Source organism: Stegastes partitus, unplaced genomic scaffold (assembly GCF_000690725.1).
Source record: "Stegastes partitus isolate 25-593 unplaced genomic scaffold, Stegastes_partitus-1.0.2 Scaffold1248, whole genome shotgun sequence".
NCBI lineage: Eukaryota > Metazoa > Chordata > Actinopteri > Pomacentridae > Stegastes > Stegastes partitus.
The window spans coordinates 117385-129660 of NW_007578979.1; the positions used below are offsets into that span (position 1 = coordinate 117385).

At 38.5% G+C, this 12276-nt stretch overlaps 1 protein-coding gene across 1 annotated transcript; it reads right to left on the reverse strand.

Annotated features, from left to right (window-relative positions):
- Positions 1-7101: 7101 nt before the first annotated feature.
- LOC103369144 (C-C motif chemokine 3-like) lies at positions 7102-10774 on the reverse strand. The gene is made up of 3 exons (XM_008297786.1): positions 10681-10774; positions 8078-8189; positions 7102-7361 (listed from the first exon to the last, which is right to left on the reverse strand). Exons 1-3 carry the CDS (start codon positions 10754-10756, stop codon positions 7247-7249), a joined length of 303 nt encoding a protein of 100 aa, XP_008296008.1. The 5' UTR covers positions 10757-10774; the 3' UTR covers positions 7102-7246.
- Between the last annotated feature and the right edge of the window lie 1502 nt (positions 10775-12276).

A 12276-nucleotide genomic window follows, 5' to 3' on the forward strand; every position in this document is an offset into this window, starting at 1 on the left:
GATGTTCCACCATCAGATGTAGAAAGATGTTCCACCATCAGATGTAGAAAGATGTTCCACCATGCTGGATGTATCTCCACCTACTTGCTGCTCTGCTCTCTGGTTCTCAGCCGTGCTGCATCTATTTCATTGATCAACTACATGTTATTTTCCTCCTCATTCTCATACGTCGTGCTGGTTAATGATCTGTGATGTGCAGCTGCTTTGTTTCTTTCTTTCTTTACACTCTTAGGCTGAGGTTTCACCATGCTGAATGTATCTTGTGGCTCTGGTGGTAGAGCGGGTTGGTCAATGATCTGAAGGTCGGCGGTTCGATTCCGCCCTGTAGCCTGTGTCATGGTCGTTGTGTCCTTGGACAGGACACTTCACTGGTGTGAGGTGGTGGTCAGAGGGTCTTTGTTAGCTGTGGCTACAGCCGTAGCTTCCACCACCAGAATGGATGTGTGTGGATGAATAATTGACCGTGTAAAGCGTCTCTGAGTGCCCAGAAAAGCGCTTTATAAGTCTGATCAATTATTAATTATTATTACTATTATCCTCCAACTACTTGCTGCTCTTTTAAGCCGCATTCATTTTATCGATCAAATGCTCCTCCTGATCCTAATAAACCATGCTGCCATGCTGGTTATTGAGCTGAGTGATATGCAAACTTTATTTTTTTCTTTTTTTGTAAAGGTTGCACTCCTGTGCTCATGTTTCACCATGATGCATGCATCAACTACATTTTGTTTTCCTCTCAGCCCTCATATGCCACGTTGGTTTTTAGGATATGCAAACAGCTTTTGCACAGTTATTCCAATCTTAAGGTTGCGTTTCACCATGCTGAACGTATCTTCCAACAACTTTCTCCTCTGTATACCATTTTAAGCCATGCCACACAAATTTTATCGATCAAACTCATTTTATTTTCCTCCTAATCCTTTTTTGCCATGTTGGTTATTGAGCTGAGTGACACGTAAACTGTTATATTTACAGAGTTTGCACTCCTGTGCTCACGTTTCACCATAATGAATGTATCTTGTATCTCAAATACTGTCCACAATTACTTGAAACTCAATCAAAATGACGCAAAATGACCATTTTTGAGTCATTAAGTTTCAGTCCAGCTGTAGAAAGATGTTCCACCATCAGATGTAGAAAGATGTTCCACCATCAGCTGGATGTATCTCCACCAACTGGCTCCTCTGTTCTCTGGTTCTGATCCGTGCTGTGTTTATTTATTGATCCAGTAGGTTTGAGTTTCCTCTCAGTCTCTCTTGTCGTCTTTTTTCTGCTCTGGTGAGTGCTTTCATAAATGACACACATGTTAAGCAGTGATTTTGATGAAATTTCACAATTTTGAGCTTACTTTCGGTGAATTTTGCATTTCTTCTTTCTGTTTTCATTGTTTCTGACTCTGATAAATCGTGTAATTGGTGATTTTTAAAAAGATATCCAAACCACATGGCAGGTTTTCGAGTTTGGAGGTTTGATTTCTGCAGATCGATGCTGACATGTTGTAACGCAGCTCGTTTACTTTTATTTACGTGAGCAGGAGGTGATAGACGAATGATTCTGTGATATTATAAGGCTAAGACCTGACTGTTGTGCATCCTGGTGAACATAAAACCAGATTCATGGGTGTGAAAGAAATAAATAAAGACAATAAGGCAGAGAAAATTAGGAAGAAATAAGGAATAAAAAACGAACACGAGTGGCTGAAGGATAAAAGGAGGAAACAAGGGCAGGGCGGTCAGGACGCCAGAAAACAGAGATGAAGAGACAGCCAGTGTCAATATCTCAGTAATTATTCATGCATCCATCCCCTAAAGATCAGACATATGTTTCTGTGTCCTCACCCTCCTCACCCTCCTCCCTCCGACTACTACGACTTCTTCTACAATCTGTCAGCTCGCGTTAAACACTCCAGTTAAAATGTGTGCAGCCCTGAAATTAATCTCAGCCTTTTGTGTTCGCCTCTCTGTCCGTCTCATCTTCTTCTGCTCCTCCGGTTTCCTAGCAACCCGCGAAGCTGTAGGTAATTATACAAAAGATACCCATCTCTCTCTTTTTTGTTGCTCCTTCTCTCTTCCCACTCAATTCCAGTTCAATCCCCACTTTTTAATTTCCTTCTCATCTCCGGCACTCGGCACAGCGAGGCGGTTTAACTCGGTTTTTTTTTGTCATGCAAAACAGCGTTATCACGTCTCTGACAAATCTGGACGGACGAACTCCATCGGCATCATCGTCGGATTGTGCAGCCAAAGGCACGCGGCGTGTGCGCTGATGCTTATCGCCATGGCAACCTGGCGGGAAAGTTGTGTCTTAAAGTGACATTTCGAGGTTTCAGGGCTGATAAACCTCTAAATGTGTGTTTGTGTGATTCATGGTCCTGACTGAGGCTGGATGATACGGCAAAAGAATTAATAATGATAAAATGTTTAATTTAAGTCAATACTCATCATTTTTAATCATTTGTAATGGCCTATTTTTTAAAAATATTTTGCCACTTTAGATGATTTATCGAGGTGTGCAGGTATTTATTTTATGTTAACAATCACCAACACAAATTAAAACGTTCACACACATAAATAAATCAATTTGTTGTTTTTGTTCAGCATAAAGGAAGGATCTCACCTTTATGTACTCACAGTAAAAAACAAAAAATTAATCAGTTTTTAGCCTCTTTTTTTTTTTTTTAGATTATTCAGATTATTTAACAGATTTTCCTTGTTGTGTAAAATTAGAAATAATATCAAGTAAAATCAGAAAAAAATATTAATTTATCATTTACATTTTTAAAAAATTGTTAAATAACTGTAAAATGTATATTTAGGTTTTAATGTAATTGTTTTTTTTTTATCATTTATTGATTATATTCATTCTTTTACAAAATGTTGCTGTAAAATTACACAATTATTTTTATTTAAATCAACAAGAAGAAAATATTTTAACCATTTTAATAAATTACAAATATTATTTTATAATATAATATAATTTTCTGGCACCTTTGCTGCCTGATTCATTTTCACAGTTTATTTGTTTATCTCGGATGTCTTCCTGATGTTACATCAGCTTCATCAGAACATTACTGGAACTAAACATGTTCTCAAAACGTTCTTTTAAACATTTGACTTGAACATTTTTCTTTAAGAACATATTGGAACTTGTAGGGGACGTTAGCGAATGTTGTGGGAACGTTACTGGAGCGCTACAACAAGCTTCCTGAACGCCTACAGAACATTAATGCTGGCTTTCCTCTTCATACTTTACAGATGTGTTCAGCTGACGAGCACAAACTCGTCTGTTTCTTTAACTCTGATCACGTTGATGTATTCAAAGTGTCTTTAGTAGCAGAAGGTCTCTGATTGTTCCTCGGCAGCAGCAGCAGATCCTAAACATTAACCGACTTCTTGCTGTTGATGAAGCGTCTCTGGCTTTTCTTCGGTTCCTTCGTGGCTCCTGCTGTCACACTGGTGCTGCTAAAACATATCATTTGCACTCGGTGACTCGTGGTTCACGCCCTCGCTGCTTCTCTCAGGGCCTAATTTAGGTCGATCCCATCTGTCAGGACAAGCTGACATCACACAGCGTTATTTATGTACGTGTGGCCTCCTGTCGGCATCCCATTGTGCTGCTCACCTCTGACTGGTCACCACGGCGACTCTCTCCTCTCCCTCACCTTTCATCTCCGTCCTCGCCTCCACTCCCGTTTCTGCCTTTTTCTTGTTTTTCCTTCTATTCGTCGCTCAGGACGCCGCGTGAATTCCCCGCCCGAGTCTTATCAAAGCTCCGAGCGAACAAACATTCTTCTGTCGTTGAGTTAAAAGCAGCAGGAGCTTTGTTTTCAGCTCAAAGTCACTGAATCTTAATGTCTCTGTACAAATTTACACATAAATGGAGGTGGTAGCAATAATAACATGACAATAATAAGAAAAAATATTCTATTATTAGTATTAGTGTTAGTGTTCGTATTAGTATTAGTAGTTGTATTGTTATTCTTATATATGTATATAAAAAATTCAGGAAGTGTTTTAGTGTCTCTGCACATATTTACACATAAACGGTTGTGGTAATAATAATAATAATAATAATAATAATAATGATAATAATAATTCAGAATTTCTCCAAAACAGCAGCTTTTGTCTTTTTATTTTTCTCTAATGACAGATAAAAACTAAAGCGAGCTTCAGCGCTGAATGTTTAATGCCTCCTGCTGTCATTTAACAGGTTGGAAACTGTAATAATTAAACAGAAATGTAATTAATGTGGAATTTAAGACAACACAACTTTGTAAATGTACACTGTGTTACCTGCTTCCACTCAGTTTGTACCTACTTGGCTGCAGCCTGGATGGATGGATGATAGATGGATGGATGATGGATGGGGAGATGGATGGATGATGGATGGATGGATGATGGATGATGGATGGATGGATGATGGATGGATGATGGATGGATGGATGGATGATAGATGGATGGATGATGGATGATGGATGGGGAGATGGATGGATGATGGATGATGGATGGATGGATGATGGATGGATGGATGGATGATGGATGGATGGATGATGGATGGATGATGGATGATGGATGGATGATGGATGATGGATGGATGGATGATGGATGGATGGATGGATGATGGATGGATGGATGGATGATGGATGGATGGATGGATGATAGATGGATGGATGATGGATGGATGATGGATGGATGGATGGATGGATGGATGGATGGATACTTTATTTATTGGGGCCACTTCAATATTTGAAGATAAACATGATGAATTTTAAACCACCAGAAAATGTAAAAAGTAATAAAATGCAGCTCAAACGTTGGTAAAACGTTGATAACACTCGTATGACTTCACTCAACGGAGGTTTTAAATGCAGTGACTTTGACATATTCCAGCTCCTAATGAGCATTTTCACACTAATCTAGTCACACTCTGACTCCGTCTACTGACTGAACCCTCCGTCTGCTTCCACCTGCTCTCTCTCTGCTCAGGTGGGTCACGCTGGCTCGACCTGTTTGTAGATGTAACAGAACATCTCCAGAACTCCCCGGTCGGTGTCGTGAGCGACTGTTTTCACGGCGGCAGCAGGCTGACGTGTGACGTTTAATATTCATCCCCCAACTCGCTGGACACTCGCTGTAACGACTCGTGTCTGCTGCGAGTCTCCCTGCTGGACTTTCACCTGGTTTCATGTACGTTTGTGCAGCGAGGTGCTTCTTGATCCGACCAGACGGCTCACCTGTGAGTCAGTGGAGGGTTTTTTTTTAGAGAGAAACACTCGAGTGTGAAGGTTAAAACAAATCTGGGTCTGGAACTATTTAAAGACAGCCGGACGGTGACGTCACTTGAGGTTTCGTTTTCGGGGGCGAAGGCAGATTTCCAGGTCAGTTTATTTTGAAGTTTCCTACAAAGTAAGAGCCCCGGGAGGCGAACCGGCCAGAAAGTGTGACTTCTGGGAGGGTCTGAATGTTATTCTTAGCAGCTCTGAAGTTGTCGAGAGTGTAATTAGAGATGAGATGAAACTGTTCTTTGTGTGGCTGCAGCTGTCAGAGCAGCAGGAGGATGTAAACGATGGAGAAGAGCGCCATCTGCTGGTTAAGAGACGCTGAACAACCAATTCAGGGCATCAGAAGTAGAGAAGTAGGTTTGTTTAAGTAGGAAACTGATGCACTTTGTGTTGGAGGAGGTTCCTAGATCCTTATAATCCTTAAAATGCAAAAACTAAACGAGTAAAAACACAAGTAGAAGTACATCACAGTGAATTATGATTAAAGCATCGCAGTAAAAGTCCTGCTTTGGTTCCTTTTAGGTAATAAACAGTGAAGCTGCTGCTGCAGGTTTAAACGACTTTAAATCCAGTTTTATATTCAGGGCTGAATCTGAGACTAAAACAGGATTAACTGGAGATTGTTGTCAGTTTTTGACTCATCTTAGATTTTTTTGCTGAGATTTTTTGGAACATTTATTGAAATTAGTGAGAAGTTTAAAGGAAAAAGAACACAGTTTGGACGTCTGAAATGTGTTTATTTAGTTTTAAATCTTGTTAAATGATCAATTTAGTCAAATCTGCATCTTGCAAAAGCTGTCAGATGAATGTAATGGAGCAGGAAGTAGAATATCTCAGTCTGAAATGTGGCAGAGTGGAAGGAGGAAGTGGCAGAAACCAGAAATACTCGAGTAAAACTACATTAAACTTGTACTTGATTTTTTTTTTTCATCACTTTGCTGCATCTCAGATGGAAATATTGAACTTTTAACTGCACTATGTTCACCTGACAGCTTTATTTACTTTATGAATTCCGCTTTTTGCACTGAAAACACACAAAGAACTTGTAAAATATTGTGTTTAATCATAAATTAGTAGAAAACAGGGTCCGACGGTGAGACTTTACTCAACTGGAGGATCTTTGTTTGGCAGATTTATCCCAACATGACAGATTTACAACTGTAATGAATTAAAAGTGTGATATTACTGCAAATAAAACAACTGACCTGATGATAAAAGTTCAACTGAAACCATGAGTCCATTAACTGGGTTAACTGGTCGTCGTTTAAACACTTTCTTGTGCACAAACATTTCTTTATTCCAACTAAAAATGTTCAAATTTGCTGTTTTCCGTCTGAATATTTTAATAATTTTAATGTACAGATTGTGACGTACGTTAAAATGACATTTTCACAACGTATACAAACCAAACAACAAAGAAAATAACCAGCAGGTGTGTTTATAAGGAAAATAAACCTGGTTTTATATTATTGCATGAGTAATAAAATATCAAACACCATCACGGGGGCCGTTTTTCTGCATTTAAACTTTTATTTGTTTATATTTTAAGTCTTATTTCTGATGCTACTCTCATATTTTTCTTAATATTTCAACGCAGTGACTCACAGTGTGGTGTTAGTGATTAATTCTTTATCCACCGCTGCACACGATTCAGATTTTTGTGGCCGATTTCTGCACATTTATCTGTTTCGTGCACCTAAACATGCACACGTTGTGGCTTCATCAGCTGCAAACCACACGAGCTCCAACATCTCACTGTCATGTGACACATGAACGACGTCAACAAGTTTGCATCGCGTCAATCAAGACGAACTCGTTGGTTTTTTTTATTCCATCAGACGGTTTAATATAAAAGCAGCTCACACAAAGAGAGGAAGAGATTATATCGTATAGAGAAGTCATTGGAGAACCGTATAAAAACAGAGAAAGCGTTGATTCGTTGTGCCGGCATCTGTCTCAGGTTCACTATTGAGATGGAGCCGGAGTTGAGGCCTGCTCGTTTGCTTTGGCCTCCATAATGTCCTTGACCCACTGAGCGTTCGGGTCCGCACAGAATACGGCGCCTTTCTTCATCCTGAAGCTGGAACAGACAGAAGAATTATTGAAGCAACTGTCAGTGTGGTTTGTTTTTACAAATGTACTTTTAAAATAATGAGGTAATTTCTGATTGTTAGTTTTAATCAAAGTGTAGATTTGTTGTTTATATGTAAACATCTATAACAGATAATAACTATAAAGTGGGTTACGTTAGTACAATAGAATAGAATAGAATAGAATAGAATAGAAATACTGTATTGATCTCTAACAGGAAACTCTGGTTACAGCAGCAAGCAGAAAGAGTAAAGTGGACACCGCCACAATTGAGATTCAAAATGCACAAAAAAATGAAAATATACTATGAATAAAACTAAATGCCTCATAGAGTGTCAAATACTAAAGATATAAAGTGAATGAGCAAATTTGTAAAGATTATAATCTTACTGATTTAAAACTATTTGTCTTCCACACAAAACTGAACAAAGTGTAGTTAGTTTCTTGTTTCAGGCTTTTTCTTCTCTGTTTAATTGCAGCTAATGCAGCCTCTAGCGCCACCGTCTGGCCAAACTGGACAGCCGCGTTTGTTTAGTCCCAAACAGCTAATGCAGAAACTTTTTTTTTTTTTCATGACATTTCAAAATTGTGCTTTTAAGTTCATTTGACGATTAGACCAAGTAACTGTGGTCGACTTTTGGTTTTGTAGGTTTTGCACAAAACAGCATTTTGTGTGTATTTGAACGTCGGCTGAAGGTTACGTACAGGACGCCTTCCATCGCACACAGCTTCTCTGTAGCTTTGATGGCCACCACTCTGTCCTTGCTCACGGGTTTTGGCAAGAATTTGAAACAGCACTGATCAGGACCAAAGCCGCCTGAAACGGAGACAGAACAGAAAGATTTTCTTTAAAAAGATTACACCAAAATCACCTCGTCTATCAGAGCCTGAAACGGTAAAAACAAAAACAAAAAAATTAGTGATTATTAGATTGAACTGCAGCCAGTGCTTCCTCAGAGAGCCTGAGAGGAAAATCTCTAAACCTACTGGATCAATAGATAAATGCAGCACGGATCAGAACCAGAGAACAGAGGAGACAGTTGGTGGAGATACATCCAGCTGATGGTGGAACATCTTTCTACATCTGATGGTGGAACATCTTTAATCCCGACAACATGTTCAGTCGTCCTCACATGTATTCATCTCCTTCCATTAAAGAAAAGGCAAAACTCACAACAGTCACTCAAATAACTAGAAACTGAAAAAAGTAATAATAAATAAAAATTTGCTAAATTATAATTCAGTGAAATAAGACGTTGCTTTTCAATTGTGGTTGAAGAGAATAATTAAAAAAATAAATAAACAAATAAAAATTAGAGGCCTTTGCTGATGAGCAGTGGTCCAGAACACCTGTCAACAGGTGCACAAGTCTGACTGAGAGTTACAGGAAACACCTGATGGCAGTGATTGGCTCAGAGGGTTGTTCGGGTAGATGGCAGTTCAGGGTTCCCATCAGGCTGGTTTGCTTCTTTTTTTTTTTTCTTTATATATTTCTGTTGAACTGCAATTCCAAAGCAATGTCATGATGTTCATTAAATTTTTATTTATTATTAATTTTGTCAATTTCAACTTATTCCAGTGACTGAAGCTGTTTTGTTTTCCTTCTTTAATGGGAGGCTGTGAACACATCTGAGAACGACTGCAGAGCCGGCGCTGGGAATACTTGTGGACACTCGGGAAAATGTTGATATCAGTTTATTAAATATTTAATACAACTAATAATAATAATAATTAACTTTCTTTATCATTTTTTAAAATAGTACAATTTATGTTTTCTGAGTTCTGTCTACTTCTAGTCATGCTTGTGCTGTTTCAGGACTTTATAAAAAAAAACAAAACGCCTGAAAACGGTTTAATCGAGAGACAAGCTGACATTCAAACAAACTCATTCCATCTCAAATCATCACATTTTTATGGAACAACATATGGACACTTGTTGAAGGTAATTGTGAAATTTTAGTTTCATGTTTCAAACACTTTGTGACATAAACTTTTTTATTTTTTTCTTTAAGTCGCCCGTTGACCCACTTTCAGCAGGTTTCCTCTCACGTGCTGTTGCGACAATAATATTTCAGGAACTATTAAAGATTTAAAAAAATATTTTTTTCCTGTTATTTCTCGTCAAGTCATTGATTTTGAACCTGTAATATTGGACAAGTAAGTATGGGTGAGTTGAAATTTTTAAAAAATTAAAAGTTGATGCCGTCAAAAAAACGTATTAACAAAAAAAGGGAAAAAATGTTAGGTTTTTATTGATCTTAAATTCTAATATTAACCAACTATGACAGAAAATAAGTGATATTCAGTTGTTTCAGGAATTGTTTTTTTTCTCATCATTTCATTGATTCTGAATCTACAGTATCAGACAAATAGATCAAATAATCTCTGACTAAAAATCAAAAGAGAAATACAAAAAGAAAGAAAATGAAGCCGTCATGAATGTCAGCAGGTGATATTTCCTGAACCACATGTAGCTTCAGGTCACAATAATACAAAACTAAACATAGAAAATACTCTAAAATGAAAAACGTCATCAAAAAAAATTAGAAAAAGTTATTTTCATTGAGCTATTTGAGCAGGTTCCACAAAAACTCAACTTTTTTTCTCCTTTTTTTTCATTTTTACAGACTATTTTTTAGTTTTAAGCTCAATCTTTGTTTAAATTATTGATTGAACAATTTGAAGCCGTCATGAAAAGTCTCATCTTTGACAATAATTCATATTTATAATAATAACTGGTGATATTTCCTGAACCACATGTAGCTGCACGTCTCAGACATACAAAACTAAACATATAAAGAACATTTTAACAGGAAATAAACTAAATATCTGCATTTGATTGAGCAGCTATGACAAGTTGTACCACAAAAACTCAACTTTTTTCTCAATTTTTAAAATTTTTACAGACTATTTTATAGCTTTAAGCTCAATCTTTGTTTAAATTATTGACTGAACAATTGAAGCCGTCATAAAAAGTCTCATCTTTGACAATAATTAACATTTATAATAATAACTGGTGATATTTCCTGAACCACATGTAGCTGCACGTCTCAAAAATACAAAACTAAACATACAGAAAACATTTTAGCAGGAAATAAACCAAATATCTGCATTTAACTGTAATAACTAATTCCATAAGTTGCACCACGTAAACAGAAAATTTGTAAATAGCAACAATATCTGCGTTTTTCTCATTTTTCATCTTCAGCAGCCTGTTTTTGTTTTGTTTTATTTTTTTCTTTTCATCAGTCCCATATAGTTGATCCTCTGGTGTAACATTAACCCACTATGACAGAAAACAGTCTTACTGTTAGTCGCCACGAAGGTGAGCGACGAGGCGAGCAGGACGCAGGCCACCAGGGCGATCTTCATCTTCATCATCATCGTTGCGTTTGCTTCTGCGAGCTCGTCTGTCTCCTCTCACGCCTTTTATTGTGACATTTGTTCCATGACATGAGGCGGACCGACACCTGAAACCAAGCCGGCGTGTAAACAGGCTGCGGCCCTGTGGTCAGCGCTTCGCAGTAAGGGGGAAGAAAGTGTGAGGAGGTGGGGGAGGGCCGGTTCTATGAAACATCACTCTTAAACCTCAGGACTGGGTGCATGTTTGTGCAGCCTGCAGATGCATCGTGGCTTCAAGCTGCTTGACTTGTCCTCTACTTCATATGTCTATTTTTTTTTTGTTTTGCATGAACGTTTGCATGCAAACTCTCTAGAATCGTATTTAATTGTTGCACAGCCAGGTTATAATTTAAAATCTAAGAACACTTAAACAGCTGAACTTTCACAGAGTTGTATTTTGAACCTTGTTTCAGCGTCTCAACCACAACCTGTCGACTGCTGCCTCACTAGTTATGACTCAGACTCTTTATGCAGCAATTTTACACACATGTAGTCAGACTTGTGACGGTGCTGATGCTCTTATTTCTGACTATATTGCTGTTTTTCTTTTGAATCTAGACTCAGCTGTATTTAGAACGTATTTCAGGGTACAGATAAGAGTGGCAGAATTGATTAATGATAAGATGTTCAAGTTCATTTGTGAAAACAGAAAGATAGCCCGATATGATAAAGCACAGCTGCATGCTGTGGTTCACATGTCGCTAATTGCTACGCCATCCAATAGCGAGATACTTAAAACCGCATGTTCTCGACCCGATTACATGCCATAACCACAAACTAGGTCATTAGAAATTAGAAAATACTTTTTTTTAAATATGATTTGGGGTCACAGTGAAGGCTGGTTTGTGTGTGAAAGAAATGCAGCTTCTCCACATGTTGGTGTCACTGATAGTTTAATACTTAAAGCTGCTGTTGGTTGGAATGTGGGAGCAAAACCTTCCTAAATAACCGTCCGTCCGTTTTCTTCCACTTATCAAGGGTTGGATTGCAGTAATGGCAGCTAATCAGCTCCTCTCCTCAGTTAGCTGTTCCCAGGTCAGATGAGATGTATAATCCCTCCAGAGAGTCCATTAGGTTTCCTCCCAGTTGCCTGGAAAACCTCCAAAGAGAGGCGTCTAATCAGATGTTGAACCACCTCAGCTGGTTCCTTTCAGCAGCATCTCTGCTGCTCACCATATCTGTTAGGCTGAGGCCAGACATCCTGCTTGTTTGTATCTCGTTCTCTTGGGCCTCTGCTCAGAGCTCATGGCTTCAGGTGAAGACTGATTCGTAAAACATCTTCGTCTCTTGGTTTCAGCTTCCTCTTCACCACAGCACTTTGGTACAACATCTGCATGACTGCTGATGCTGCACATGTGCGTCCCACGCTTTGGTTTTTCCATCATTCGTGAACAAGATCTCAAAGACTCCTTCGCAGTGGGAGCAACCCACCGACTTCTGACGGAGGAGGTGCTGGCTCTCATTTCGTTCGCTTCGCATGAGGCCGACAATCTTCCAGCGTC